Source organism: Stegostoma tigrinum, chromosome 2, assembly GCF_030684315.1.
Source record: "Stegostoma tigrinum isolate sSteTig4 chromosome 2, sSteTig4.hap1, whole genome shotgun sequence".
Lineage (NCBI taxonomy): Eukaryota > Metazoa > Chordata > Chondrichthyes > Orectolobiformes > Stegostomatidae > Stegostoma > Stegostoma tigrinum.
The window spans coordinates 73,450,934-73,467,175 of NC_081355.1; the positions used below are offsets into that span (position 1 = coordinate 73,450,934).

At 38.7% G+C, this 16,242-nt stretch overlaps 1 protein-coding gene across 2 annotated transcripts in view; it reads right to left on the reverse strand.

The window, feature by feature from the left end:
* Nucleotides 1-1,069: 1,069 nt before the first annotated feature.
* macc1 (MET transcriptional regulator MACC1) overlaps nt 1,070-16,242 on the reverse strand; it is a 68,055-nt gene continuing 52,882 nt past the window's right edge. For both annotated transcript variants that reach the window (XM_048524435.2, XM_059654574.1), the window contains exons 4-5: nt 6,062-6,250; nt 1,070-5,938 (exon numbers count right to left, since the gene is read on the reverse strand). In XM_048524435.2, the coding sequence (XP_048380392.1) occupies nt 5,726-5,938; nt 6,062-6,250 (402 nt within the window). In that variant the 3' untranslated portion in view covers nt 1,070-5,725. The remainder of the gene's footprint in view (nt 5,939-6,061; nt 6,251-16,242) is intronic.

Consider the following 16,242-nt stretch of genomic DNA (forward strand, 5'->3'; position numbering starts at 1 on the left):
ATATCAACATACATGATCCTTAGCAAGCTCTAACACTGCTGTAATTTCTCCATTTAAAATAATTCCATCTATAAATGTTTTGAAGATTTAAAAAAGGCATATTTGATCAGCAGCCCAATATAGCTCAGCAAAACATCAAAATACAGAAGTGAGTCAATAGAGGTGTACAAACAGTATTGATAATTACAGTATCAATATTTGCCTTTGATTTAGAGAAGACATATCTTTTGGAAATTATCCATCAGGTCCCATTTGTTTTGTTGCAGTTTATAATCAATAGGTGTTTGGCACACTGTTTAGATTAGATTAGATTCCCTAAGTGTGGAAACAGGCCCTTCAGCCCAACAAGTCCACAGCGCCCCTTGAAGCATCCCACCCAGACCCATCTCCCTATAACCCACACACCCCTGAACACTATAGGCAATTTAGCACGGCCAATCCACCTAGTCTGTACATCTTTGGACTGTGGGACGAGATTAGAGCACCCAGAGGAAACCCACACAGACATAGGGAGCATGTGCAAACTCCACACAGAATCGCCCAAGGCTGGAATCGAACCCGGGTCCCCTGGCACCACTGAGCCACCATGCTGCCCCTGAATAAAGGGGATATTTCATAGAAAGTCACAAGTAAAATTTCACAGCATTATATGACAAATTAATAATGTTTATTGCTCTCTAATATGAATAAATTTATCTTTTGAGTAAGAAAATCCAACCTCAAAATGTTCCTGTTCCTCGACCTTCTAATCATTACTGACCCTTACTGACTGAAGTAGTTCAATGATGTGGACATAAAATAAAATTACCTATTAAATATTTTCCTCACATTCAGGCTACAGGTTGTAAATAGAGCAGATGTGAACTTGACAAGTTTAAATAAAACAGCAAGAACGAACTATCAAAAATTTATGAGCAAACAAAACAGATTAAAATCTGACCAAAAGGTTTTGGAGACTTCTAATTCAGGAAGCTCTAACAATCAATGTAAATAAAATAATTGATTGTTGGACAATGTAAAAAACATTTAAAGTGCATAAAACAACAAGTTATAATTTTGTGGAGTGGAATATTATGAGACAGCACGGATCCTTTCCAAGCCACACTTTGCCAACAACAATTAAAATCTTTCTATACAATGAGTCTTGTGTTATTAAACTGCAGATTTCTTAGATAAATTTAGAGGGAAGGTTTTAGTGACAACCAAATGGCCATTCGCAGAAGCACTGTTAAAAACTTAATTCATGTGACGTTTCCACGTGAAGCAAAAAATTTCCATCCTTTCAAATACCGCTGCTGCCAGTATGCTGCTTTAGGTAAATTTACTGCCTCTAATTTTCCTTTCCCCTACTCTGAGCCTAGAGGCTGTTGAAGCAGAACAGGCACTTGTTTTACATAACAATGTAGTTCATTGCATAATGTAAACTATAACTATTGCTATTAACTTACTAGTCTATTTATAAAGAACTCTTGGAAGCTACACAGGATGTGTTTCCATCAGGTACTCAAGCACATTTCAACTATCTGCACCCAAAGACTATCACATCATCAGACTGAGTCAACCTTAACAGAATACAAAAATTAGTTCCTTCAGAATCGTTACTTTATACAAGATTGCCCTCTAACCTTTCTCCGTAGCTAAACATACATTCATGTGTGCAACAGTATTGTATTTACCACTACCCCATTAACGCCATCCACAACGTCAATAGCTTCATAAGGGCTGGTAGCCTGGCCGTTTCACAATTTTCTGAGAATGTCCTCTCTTCAGATTATGGATAATAGATGTTGTGCTTGAGAACTGTCGATGTTAGTTCTGATCTGTGGATCATTTCCCTGTTGGAGGATCTTTTATCTCTTGGATATCTTTCATGGACGATGTTGTCCCTTGTATATCATGTCATTAGTCCATAACCTTATCTGAAGAACCTTTAATCTCCCGAATTCCCTTCGTAGAGGGCCTCTTCTCTGTTTACTCATCTGGCTGTCTTGTAATATCATGCAAAGGTCCTTTAATCTTTCAATTCAGTCACGAAAGACAGCTGCTCTGGTGAAAATCCTTCCTTGATTTGTAAATAAGACTGTCTCTTTCGGATAACGTTCTCTTCTTACTGGACAGTAACCTGGATACCTTAACCAGGCAACTGCTTCTTCTTGACCATGTCCAGAATCTGCAGATATTGGGCTGGCTTCCATGAATTGTTAATCAGATTGCACATCTTAATTCATCCCCTGTTGTAGTTTCATAGTAAATTAGATTTGCTCACTTTCTCAGTTCTGTTATTGAAAAACAGATCTGTTCTTGAGATAATCTAAATATTTTAGGACTTCAAAAAGTATCTGAACTCTAATAGTCTAGCAATTAGTAACTTAATTCACCATATGACATACTGAATTTACTTGATGAGCCTCAGATTTAATGTTTAATCTTAATCTTATGAGTAGGCCTGAATCGTAAGAAATGCCTTCTCCAAGATACCCAATATTGTTTTATATGGTCAACTCTTAACTCTGGAATCATCATGGAAGAGTTATGTCTCCTGCCTTTTCCTCTTAATGTGTTTGTTAAATTCTGGGAATAATAAATCTATTTTAAAATTGGTAGTCTTTCAACATCACCTGTAATCTTTTAAGCTTGCATTCTTGCTTCAAAATCTGCTACTGTAAACTCTATAGACTGTACTATAGCAATGTTGCAGTAATGTACCAGTACTTTGTTTTGACACTCTGTAATACAGTAATGCAATATTAAATTGATTTGAGATTATAAATTCTAAAATAGTTTTGCATAGTTATTAATTACTTTCAAGGATTTGAATTCTATTCACTGCAATACTCTCTGCCAGTAATAAGAGATAAAGTGTGGAGCTGGATGAACACAGCAGGCCAAGCAGCATCTTAGGAGCACAAAAGCTGATGTTTCAGGCCTAGACCCTTCAGTACTACTTTTGGGGTTTTCCTGTCGTCATTTCTAATTATCAAATATTGGCTTCTCACTATTTTCAGAATCTTCCCATCTTGTGCAACCAAGTTGGAGCTTTCCCATTGCTTCAGGAGGGAAGTGGATATCTACCCACCTTTCAGAGGCCAAACACCGAATATGCACAAGTTAAAATTAATTTCTTCCGCAGTGGCTTTTATAAATCTACCTAAAATATATTAAAAAATCCATCAAGCCAAATTTCATTCTGGGATCCAATTTGATCAGTCATTGGTATCACCATTTTAAACCGTGCAAAATTTGGCTTTTAAACATAACATGCAGCTTAAACCTAATTTAGAATATTTATTGACAATGAGTAAATAATGTTAAGTATTTCTGTAAAGTTCTGTTTCACAATACTTTCATGAAAAAGGTTATATTAAAAATGTTCAGCACATACCATGTGTGCCTTGCACTGTACATCAGCAATTTGCAGTGTTTTACAGTCCCAAATTTGACAAGTTACAAGATTGTTTAGAAAACAGTTGCAATATTTTAAATGATTAATATGGAAACATTTATCATATCTACTAAACATAAAACTAAATTTAAAATGATTGTCATCTCTCTGACCAATCCGAAAAAAATAACCACAAGTGACAAAGGGTTAGCATATATAACTACATAAACAGAAAAAGAAAATAAAAAAGCTGGATAACTGCAGAACATCTTGTTTAAGATTTTGTGGATACAGATGTTAACATTCAATTTAATTCAAGCACATATGGCACTACATTACTCTGCTAAGAAAACAAGCCATTCTGTTATCCCGCACAGTTACAGAAAATCAGAAATCATACAGCTGAGCACCCTTCAGCCCTAGGAACAGGAAAACAGCAAACCATGGAAGAAAAAATAAAATAGCTGTTTCCTATTGCAAGAGAACTACATACTGCAGCAGATTTACCCCACACCTCTAATATTCCTAAATATTACTTATTGCCATATTTTCATTTAATTTCTTCTCACATATAAATTGTATTAAGTCCAAGGCAGTAAGGCCAGACAAAGGAAATAACTCATACCCAGAGAAAAACTGAATTATATTTACATTATTGCAATCACTATTGAATTCAGCATTTTAAAAATTTTGGCAGTTTTCAGAACAGGTGCAATAGAATATATGGATATGTGCCAACTCCGTTTCGGATGGCAGTGTATCAATTTTTGGTAGTGTTTAATGACAGCACATGAAATATGTCAACTATTAACTTTTGGTAGCTAAGCTGTGGATGTAGATTAGACACTTACTCTTGTTCTTGAGCACACATCACCCACAAATAGAAAATGCTTTCTTTCATCATATCAGATTATCCTCATTATTCTGCGAATATACTCTCGACAAGCAATTTTACAAACTCTATTCCCAGAAGACAGCTTTACACATAGTGAGAGCTTATTAGGAATTCAGGCCCAAAGCATCAGTTTATTCATTTCTGAACATCCCACAAAACAGTGATCCTGTTGCAATTTTTGGTGTGTAAAACTGTGTGATGGGGTCATGCATTTATATGCTAATGATAAAAAAACCCTTATTCACATGATGGAACATAAGCATTTTTATATATAGATATAAACACTTTGAAGTGCAGTTTTGAAGTGCTATGCCTTAATGAAATAGTTACTTGAAGAGAATAAAAGTGGGAAACTTCTTATCTCAAGTGTAGAGGGTTCAGGTTGTGAACCTGAACACACCATCTTTTCTGGGACCTTTAAAAGGTATTAAATCCAAAGGAATGAGACAGCAAATTACATAAATCAAGGTGACATTGGAGGCAATTTAAGAATATTGTAAACATCATAGTAAACTAAATGTTTCTGCATCACTGAAACTACATACTTTATATTATCAGTGATTCATTTTGAAAATAAAACTCAAATTAGTGGTCAGACTAGTGTTTATTGTATTCACATGATATTCCTTTACTGTTAGCATCTTACACATATTAAGACTGTGTGAACTGTAAAATGACACATGAGGAATAACATATGAATATCATGGCCATGCATAGGCTCCAAAGGTTATGTTGGTCAAAAAGAAAAATCAAGCAGTGCATTATTTTACTAAATATATGACCCTAGTGGTTCACTATAGATTTGGTGGAGATATAACTCTCATAAATGATAATGGATCCAAGTATTTACATACTTATGCCACTACATTCGTAGATGCAGTTAGTCAAATTTTAAAAATCAATACTGAGAAATAATGGGGCCGTCCTCAGCTCCCAAAGGAAAAAAAATGAATCCTACACATTATGCATATTTTATCCAATTTTCACTCAATTACTGATCATGAAGGTCAACAGGAACTGTTGTTTTCATTTTTAAAACCACATTAGATGTGGGAAGAACTTAGTCCAAATGCTATTATCATGCTCTGAAGTGGAAGAGATGCCAAACACCCAAAAAAGAAGAAAAAGTCAAAAATGAAACCGCTTTTCATCTAACCCAGTATTTTCCAAAAACACTTCACTTCTGTAATTAGGTTCAACTCATTGGGTGTTAAGCTGCAAATATTTGAGAAAATAGAATGATTATTAAATCTTAACCCATTTTCAATTCACTGGAGATGTACACATACCCTATAACTTATCCGGTTTTGTTTTGTGATAGTTATCTTAAATGTCACTGCATTCTTGGAGAATTGTTTTACTTCCATCCACCTTCCCACTTCACAACCTGGTTCAGAATTGATTCAGTGTCTGTGTTTCTAATGGTATGGTTTTGAAAGACAAGAGAGTTATTCCTCATCATGCTTGGCAAATGCAGCAGCTCTTAGTATTTCCATACAGTTCACCAAAATGAGAACCCCTGTTAGTTGTCGCCAATGTCTCGTAATTGGATTTTTCATTCTATCCAGGGCAGTGTGCAATTCTTGCAGTACATCCCGGTATCCATCACCAAACTTGATGCTCCATGTATAAAGAAAATCATATGCTGGTTTCCACATGGTCTATAAATTTTGAAAAAAAAGGACAAATAAAAATGTGAATGACAAAGATCAAAAAACATGAAATAAGGCTGAATTGCTGCATAGCTGCATAATATACATTGTTACACCAAAGCAACATCCCACCTCCTGATTAATTTCGCCACTTTTACTTCTGTGAGGTGCTTCATATGATTCTATTTGCTGTTTTGAGAGTTTGGATAGCTTTTCCCCTAACTCCCTCCAACGGACACCAAGCTCCACAGCTGTTGAGAGCATTACAACATCTTGAACAAGGTGAGCCACTGTTCCTTGGCAATCAAGCTTTAAAAGTCCCTAGAAAACAACAAGCATGTCATTAAGAAAATGTTTCACATCTAAGCATGACAAAGTTTCAGCTCATTATTTGGAGAACTTTAAGATCAACAATAACATCAAGTGCTATTGCCAACTATAGATGATGTCATCTACAGGTCACAAAGAGTAGCCAGAAAATGATAGCCCTTCTTGGAATGAAAACATCACACCGCAATCAAGATTAGATATGAAAGCCTGAAGATTTTCATCAAGTCCATGGTGGTATGGAAATAACTTGAAATAAGATCACTCTTCACTGAGTACAATTCAATTATATGCACTGGAATGATACAGTCTTGCAAATACTTAGAATGCTGAAAAAGGGGACATGCTGTTGAAGCCTTTGACTTTAATTCATTAGTACTGAAATTTGGCATCCCAAAATCTAAGGCAACAAAGGTAAGGCATACGGATTGGTTGGAAAGTTTAATTTGATTGCTCAATAGATTGTTATGGAGAATGCACGAGGGAACTCCAGCTCTTCACATGTTTTGTTTAACTCAAAGGCACATTGCCTGGACATGTTCCTTCTTTCTACACATGGCAGATCTCTTCGTAGAAACTTATGTAGCTTCTAGGAAGTGTAATGAGTCACATATGATAATCTTCAAATGTTTGTTTACATAAAATTTCAAGTGCTGCAACAATATGGAATCATGTTTAATGTTAGTGGTGATAGACAACATTCTCTCTAAACTGCAGACACAGCTGCTCTGACACTGTAACGGGATATCAGCCACCAAGCAAATTAGACGGAATGGGGTGATGGCCTACTGGTACTAAAACTACACAATAATCCAGAAACCTAGATAATGTTCAGGTGACCAGTGTCCAAATCCTGCAGATGGCAGAATTTTGATTCAATTTTAAAACTCAAGCATTAAGGATCTAATGATGATCATGAAATCATTGCCAATTGTTCAAAAAAAAAACACACGTCTCATTCACTAATGTCCTTTAGGTAAGGAAATCTAACATGCTTACCTGGCCTGGTCTACATCTGAATCCAGAGCCACAGCAATACGGTGACTCAACTCCCTTCTGGGAAATTGGGAAGGGGCAATAAATACTGGTACAAAGATCCCCAGGCATAGATTCTTAAGAAAAAATTCTTAGGCAAAACAAAATTAGAAAAATATAAGAAATAAGTCCAGAATTACAGATCATAAGAAAAAAATAGGAATGAATTAGAAAAAATAAAATGTTTGGAATAACAGTCTTTCCAATGAGTTAAAATTCCGTGTTAAGCATAGGCTGGTTAGGAACCAGTCTGCCTATTGCAAACTGAACATATGTGCTGTTCAATATAATGTCATTGAGACGCATGGGCCACATACACGCCTGACACTGCATCATTGAATCATGTGCCACACAATGTCTTTTTGACTTGATGGTAGGTTTTTTTTCATAAAACACTCCTATCGTGCTATTGTGTAGTGTTTTCACCTATTGCTCAGATTTTTATTGGGCACTTTTCAAGTCAAAAAATCCACACTTAGTAAACAATTTGTGTGGGCTAAGAATTCTACCAGTAGCCAATTGTTAGTTAGGTTCGCAATGTGGTTCACATAAGCTACCAGAAACTCTAAATAATCATTTACAGGGATGTTCCTCTTTCCTGCAGAGAAAATATGTCCAGTCATTGCATATTTCTGAATTCAGCAAAAGTGCAGAGAAAAGTTCCCTGCTGCATTTTTCCTAGCAATGCCTTGATGAATCAGAATTGACTTGCTGACTAAGCAGCACTTCTTTTCTTACAGTATGTTGAGACCTGTAGGTGGCCTTCGGACTGAGAGTAGCAGATTTTTTTTCCGAAAATAAAAGTTGTTTCAGGTCAGGCCTGGAAGTCAATTGTGTTTTGATTCTTGTTTAAAGTGCTCTATAGACACTTTCATTCCATCAAGATTTTATGCTCAAACAGATGGCAGATGTGGAACTTTAACTGGGACCTCATGAGAAGCAACTAGGTTGGCAGGAAGAGGCTAGAATTTGATTTGGTTTATGGACTGTGATTTGGTCTCTTAGGATTGTGCCTACCAAAGTTACAGCGCAGAGGATTGAGTCATCCCTGGTTATCGTCCAATTATCAACTTATTGAAAGTTTGGAGAACATAAATCTCAATATTAAGTGAATATTCCTCAAAGCCTATTGAAAGCTAGTTGCATGCATCAGTGTCCTCTAAAACCAAGCAAGACAATCACATATGCCTATGACGTTATAGTTTGTGGAGTCTGCTTAAATGAAATGGTCAGTTACATCATTTTAAAAAAAATTTATCCCATAACTGTGCCTATTTCATATGTCTGAGTGAGGTCAAGAATGAAAGACTATTGGGTTTAAATCATAGATATTAACTAAATTACTTTATGGTTTAACTTTGCTCTGTGAAAGGTGCTGTTTTAATTAATTGTTAAATCTTTTGTTCAAGCTATAAACTTGGAGTTTGGTATTAATTATTCAAAGTCTGTCACTGGTTATTCAAAAAATCTGGTTAGGAACTATTAGGGTCAATTTTTAGCATTGAATGTTTTAATTTTGCTGTATTCAAAATACGAGGATAGGAAGGCAAATTTGATTTGGTTGTCTTGGCGTGTCTTTACAAGTATAAACTGTTACTGTTTTTGGAAGCAATTCTTGCAACCCTTCTGAGAAATGTGTAAGAAAATTAAGATAGCCTCTCCTTTTCACAAAGCTTAAGCTCTGTGAGAACAAGTTACTACGTAGTACCTGGCTCCAATCATGTTTACAGCTTTTTATTGAAGAGTTCTGATTTTAAAAAAAGTTTAACAACTGGAAGTGCTGGGGTAATTTTTACAAAATACATGTTTAGATGAAGAGGAATGTATACAAATCTCAATTTGTCCCACCTGTTTTCAATTAAACAAGGGTAGGTGGAAGGAGGCCAACCTTTCCTATCACAGAACAGGAATATCTGATAACAGTGCAAGCCAGTCAGTCATGTCCAAATTGGCTCTCAAAATGAACACTGTGACTTAGTGCCAGACTCATGCTATTTTTCTGTATCTCTGCCCAATTCATTCTACCCTCGAGAATGTCTCAATTGAATCTCCTCCACCACTCTAAGCAAGGCCTGTCGAAAGATGTGCAGATCAGGTCAATCGGCCATGCTAAATTGGCCTGCAGTATCCAGGGATGTGCAAGCTCATTGGATTAGCCATTGGAAGTAGTGGGCGTTACTGGGAATAGAGTGGGGGTCTGGGCCAGATTTTGATGCTCATTGGAGGGTTGGTGCTTACTCGATGGGCTGAATGGCCTCTTTCCATACAGTAGAGATTCTACAATTCTATGAATTCCACACTCAAATCACTCACTCAAAAAAGGTTTCTCATACATTGCATTTGTAACTGTTGGAAGTCATTTAAGTCTGCGTCCACTCATTCCCTACTATTTTAGAAGTGGGAAGTTTCTCCTTATCTAAGCTGTGCAAATTGCTCATGAACTGGGGGATCAGCGTTGGGATGTTCTCCACCCGAACCGATCTGGAACCAGTATTCTAGCAAAAAGGATAAATAGGTGGTCAATAGAAGTTTAAACTTCTGAGTCTGGGGAAAGGGAAAGCGACAGGGAGTATGGAGTTAAATGGAAAGATAAGCAGCAGGATAGCATGTGTATGGGTGGGTTTAAGATCGAGGCAGACTAGGAATGCAGCAAAAAGGAAGGATAACTTAGGATATCCTATGATTTCCTATATCTCTAATAATGATAAGAAAGTTAGCATTAAGGCACTTTACCTAAATGCTCGTAGTACTTGCAACAAAGTAGATGAATTAACAGCACAAATCATTTGAATGATTATGATGTGGTAGGCATCACATGTGGTTGCAGGGGATTCAGGACTGGCAGTTAAACATCCAAGGATTTACAACTTATTGAAAAGACAGGGGGGTGGGCAGAGGGGGTGGAGTTGCCTTGTTAGTTAAGAATGAAATAAATCTATGGCACTGAATGGCATAGGGTCAGATGATGTGGAGTTTGCGTAGATGGAGTGGAGGAACCACAAAGGCAAAAACCCATAATGGGAGTTATGTACAGACTTCCTAACAGTGTTCAGGACCAGGGGCGCAAGATGCATTGGGAAATAGATAGGTCATGTCAGAAAGGCAAGGTCATGGTGATCATGGGGTACTTCCAATATGCAGGTGGGCTGGGTGAATAATGTTGTCGGTGGATCCAAAGAAAGGGAATTCATGGAATGCTTACAGGATGGCTTTTTGGAACAGCTTGTGATGGAGCCCACAAGGGAGCAGGCTATTCTGGACTTAGTGCTATGTAGTGCTATGTAATGAGCCAGACTTTTTAAAAGGTCTTAAAGTACGGGAACACTTAGGAGGCAGCGATCATAATATGGTAGAGTTCGGTCTGCAATTTGAAAGAGAGAAGGCAAAATCGGATGTAATGGTGTTACAGTTAAATAAAGTTAATTACAGGGGCATGAGAGAGGAATTGACAAAAATCAACTGGAAGCAGAGCCTAACGGGGAAGACAGTAGAGCAACAATGGCAGGAGTTTCTGGGTGTAATTGAGGACGCAGTACAGAGGTTCATTCCAAAGAAAAGAAAGATTATCAGGGGAGGGGAGAATCAGACAGCCATGGCTGACAAAGGAAGGCAGGAAATGGAGCAAAGAAAAAGAGACAGCCTATAAAGTCGCCAAGAGCACTGGGAAACCAGAAGATTGGGAAGGCTATAAAAATAAACAGAGGATGACAAAGAGAAATAAGGAAGGAGAGGATCAAATATGAAGGTAGGCTAGCCAGTAATATCAGAAATGATGGTAAAAGTTTCTTTCAATATGTAAGAAACAAACGAGAGGCAAAAGTAGACATTGGGCCGCTCCAAATTAATGCTGGAATGCTAATTATGCAAGATAAGGAAATAGCTGAAGAATTTAATGAGTACTTTGCATCAGTCTTCACAGTGGAAGACATGAGTAGTAGCCCAACAATTAAGGAGAGTCAGGGGAAGAGTTGTGTATGGTAGGCATTACAAAAGAGTGTGCTAGAAAAGCTAAAAGGCCTGAAAATTGATAAATCTCCTGACCCCAATGGGCTACATCCTAGAGTTCTGAGGGAGGTGGCTGAGGAAAATAGCAGAGGCTTTGGTTGTAATCTTTCAAAAGTCACTAGAGTGAGGGAAAGTCCTAGATGATTGGAAAATCGCAGTTGTAACCCCCTTGTTTAACAAAGGATAAAGACAAAAGATGGAAAATTATAGGCCTATTAACCTAACCTCAGTTGTTGGTAAAATTCTAGAATCCATCGTTAAGGATGAGATTTCTAAATTTTTGGAAGTGCAGAGTCAGATTAGAACAAGTCAGCATGGATTTAGTAAGGGGAGGTCGTGCCTGACAAGCCTGTTAGAATTCTTTGAAGAGGTAACAAATAAGTTTGACCAGGGAAACCCAGTGGATGTTATCTATCTAGACTTCCAAAAGACCTTGATATGGTGCCTCAGAGGACGTTGCTAAGTAAGGCGAGGGCCCATGGTGTTCGAGGTGAGCTACTGGCATGGACTGAGGATTAGCTGTCTGACAGAAGGCAGAGAGTTGGGTTAAAAGGCTCTTTTTCGGAATGGCAACCGGTGATGAGTGGTGTCCCGCAGGGTTCAGTGTTGGGGCCGCAGCTGTTCACTTTATATACTAATAATCTGGATGAAGGGACGGGGCGGGGGGGGGGCATTCTGGCAAAGTTTGCCCATGATACGAAGTTAAGTGGACAGGCAGGTAGTACTGCTGAGGTGGGGAGGCTGCACAAAGATTTAGACAGTTTCGGAGTGTGGTCCAGGAAATGGCTGATGAAATTCAACGTGAGCAAATGTGAGGTTTTGCACTTTGGAAAAAAGAATACAGGCATGGACTATTTTCTGAACTGTGAGAAAATTCATAAAGCTGAAATACAAAGGGATCTGGGAGTGCTAGTCCAGGATTCTCTAAAGGTTAACTTGCAGGTTGAGTCTGCGATTAAGAAAACGAATGTAATGTTGTCACTTATCTCAAGAGCGTTGGGATATAAAAGAAGCGATGTGCTTCTGAGACTTTATAAACTCTAGTTAGGCCCCATTTAGAATACCATGTCCAATTTTGGGCCCCACACCTCAGGAAGGACATAGTGGCACTAGAGCGTGTCCAGCTGACATTCACATGGATGATCTCTGGAATGGTATGTTTAACGTACGATGAATGGCGGAGGATCCTGGAATTGTATTCATTAGAGTTTAGAAGCTTGAGGGGAGATCTAATAGAAACTTACAAGATAATGTATGACTTAGAAAGGGTGGATGCTGGGAAGTTGTTTCCGTTAGGCGGGGAGACTAGGACACGTGGACACAGCCTTAGAATTAGAGGGGGTAAATTTAAAACTGAAATGAGACGACATTTCTTCAGCCAGAGTGGTGGGCTTGTGGAATTCATTGCTGGAATGTTAAATGTCTTCAAGGCAGAGATTGATAAATTCTTGATCTCGCAAGGAATTAAGGGCTACGGGGAGAGTGTGGGTAAGATGAATGGAAATGCCATGATTAAATGACGGAGTGGGCTTGATGGGCCGAATGGCCTTACTCCCACTCCAATGTCTTACAGTCTTACGATTTTATGATTTTGAAAACTTCTCTTAAATATTCCACTAGCTTTCTCATCACCAATGAATGCAGTGCCAGCTTTGCCGATCAGTCCTCTTCACTTAAATTTCTCAAACCAATCTTACAAACTTCTTTCTCCAATATGTTCACAACCTTCATAAATTGTGGACAGTTCTGGGCACTACAATACTCCAGCTGGGATTCAGCTGGTGTCATAAACAAGTTCCGCATAATTTCCTTGCTCTCGTACTCTATTGCACCATTATTGAAGCCCAGATTACTGAATGCTTTATTAACTATTCTCTCTACTACTTCTGTCACCTTTAGTGATTTACGTACTGATACCCCATATCGTTCTGCTCTTGAACTCTCTTCAGAATTGTACCCTTCGTACTCTTCCTAACAAATAGCTATGTCTTCCCTGCCACCTACTTGCCAATTCCACCAACTTGCTGATAACTTCTTGAAGTTCTACATGGTCCTCCTCTCAATTTACAATGATTTCCAATATTGGTTTATCATCAAACTGTACCCCGCACAGCAAAATCTGTTGCACTAAAAGAGCAACAAGGATGTTAGTACAAACCCCTGTGGAAATACATTTAAAGCCTTCCTCCAGCCTGAAAAATTCCTATTAACCATTACTCTGTTCCCGACTACTTGGTCAATTCTCTTTTTGTTCTGACCCATGTATTCAATGAGCTAAATTATTGCTCAAAGTTTGTTCTGAGACACTGGATTGACAGTTACTCGAAGTCCATATTTATAACACATCAATAAATAGCATTAACCTCAAAAACTCTAGCAATCCAGTTAAACATGAATTTCCTTCAGGAAATTCATGGTAGTTCTTTCTAATCAATGCATATTTTTTCTTGTGACTACTAATTCCACTCAACTAACTATTTCTAGAAGCTTCCTGACCTCCAAAGTTAAACTGCCTGCTCTATAACTGCTAGCCTGATCATGGCGATTTTCAAACAAGCATGTATGGTTTGCAATACTTCAGTCCACTGGTACCATCCCAATTCAAAGCCAGTGCTTCTGCAATTTCCATTCTCACTTCCTTCAATGTCCTTAGTTGAATCTAATTAATCCCAGTGCCCTATCAACCTCAAGTAATGATCACTTACCAACAGTCTCATCAGTTTTGAATATTTCCAGCTATAGATTCCTCCTCTATCAGCACAGTCTTTGTGCTGCTTTGGTAAAGACAGATGCAAAATATTTATTCAATCACCAGTTAAATATTTATTTGGATACCCGGTTGAATTTCCCTGCTTGCACCAATTTTAATATCATTTAATCTTGTTTCCAGCTCCACAGGAAACTCAGTAGCTGAGAGAGGTGGGAACTGTAGCATGGAAGAGCCAAGTTTCCTTACAGTACTGCTTGTCAGCTAAGAGATTCAGTAATGTTTTCCCTAGCTTCCAAAGCAAGCTTGTTTTCCACACCATCCTGTCATGATAACTGGTCTCCCCTACCCTGCTCCACTCCTTGCACTCAAATCTGTCCGGTACTCCAGAATCAAATTCCAACCAGCGAACCATGTAACATCCTCCCCCAAATGTGATTGCCACTCTAAGCAGGTAAATCACCTGAGTCAAGAATGTGATCACTGCTGGAGCATTTCCTACCCAAAAGCAAACTTCTGCAGCTCTGAGGAAGAGTCACTGGACCTGAAATGTTGTCTCTTTTTCCTGCAGGTGCTGGCAGACCTGCTGAGCTTTTCCAGCAACTTTGTTATTGTTGCAAAAGCAAACTAAGTCTAAGTCTATCACTCAGTTAGACTAGATCCAGACAGGAACCCGTCATTAAGGGCCCTACAGGTAAAGTAATTAGAGCAGGATATCAATAACTCGTTCTGCAACACTGGCAGCTGGAAGGTCTCCTGTAAACACTGGGATCATTAACTCAGTTTCTTTAAGGATGCTACATGACCCAAGTACTTGCAGCATTTTCTATTTTTGTTTTACAGCTTCTGTGAAAAACAGGTATGTATCCATACAAACATTCACGTTTAGAACATAGCATAGTACAGGCCCTTTGGCCCACAACATTGTGTCAACCTATAATCCTACCCTAAGATCAAACTACCCTGCATACCCTACATTTTACTATCATCCATGTGCCTTTCCAAGAGTGGCTTAAATGTCCCTAATGTATCTGGCTCCACTACCACCGCCGGCAGTGCATTCCACACACCCACCACTCTAAAGAACCTACCTCTGACTTCTCCCCTATATCTCTAAGGCATGCCCTCCAGTTCAGGCAACATCCTGGTAAATCTCCTCTGAACCCTCTTTAAGGCTTCCACATCCTTCCTACAATGAGGCAACCAGGACTGAACACAATATTGCAAGTGTGGCCTAACCAGAGTTTTATGGAGCTGCAGCATAGCTTCGTGGTTATTAAACTCAACTCTCCTGCCAATGAAAGCCAACACACCATAGGCCTTCTTTACAACCCTATCAACTTGGTTGGCAACTTTGAGGGATCTATGAATGTAGACAACAAGATCCCTCTGTTCCTCCACACTGCCAAGAATCCTACTAACCCTGTATTCTGCATTCAAATTCAGCCTTCCAAAATGAATCACTTCACACTTTTCTGGGTTGAATTCCATCTGCCACTTCTTTGACCAACTCTGTATCCTGTCAATGTGCCGTTGCAACCTACAACAGTCCTCCATACTATCCACAACTCGACCAACCTTCATGTTATCAGCAAAATTGCAAACCCACCCACTCTGTCATTCAAGTCATTTAAGAACACAGAGCTGAGATCCCAGAACAGATCCCAGTGGAACACCACTGGTCACCGAGCTCCAGGCTAAATACTTTCCATCTACTACCAACCCAGAACAGCCAAATTTCCTGAATCCCATGCTTCCTGACTTTCTGAATGAGCTGACCATGGGGAACCTTATCAGACTCCTTGCCAAAATCCATATACACCACATCCACTGCTCTACCTTTATCAATATATTTTGTCACATCCTCAAAAGAATTCATTTAAGGCTTGGGAGGCTTGACCTTGGGTATATTCCATCTGGCCCAGGAGACTTATCTAACTTCAGGTTTTTCAAAATTTCAAGCACATTCTCCTTCCTAACACCAACCTGTTTGAACATATCAGCCTATTTCACACTGTCCTTATAAATGACAAGGTCCCTCTCACTGGTGAGTACTGAAACAAAGTATTCATTAAGAACCTCCCCAACTCCGCGCACAAGTTCCCTCCATTATCCCTGATCGGTCCTACCCTCACTCTGGCCATTCATTTGTTCGTCACACAAGTATAGAATGCCTTGGGGTTTTCCTTAACCCTACCCACCAAGGCTTTTTCATGCCCCCTTCTAGCTGTCCTAAGTC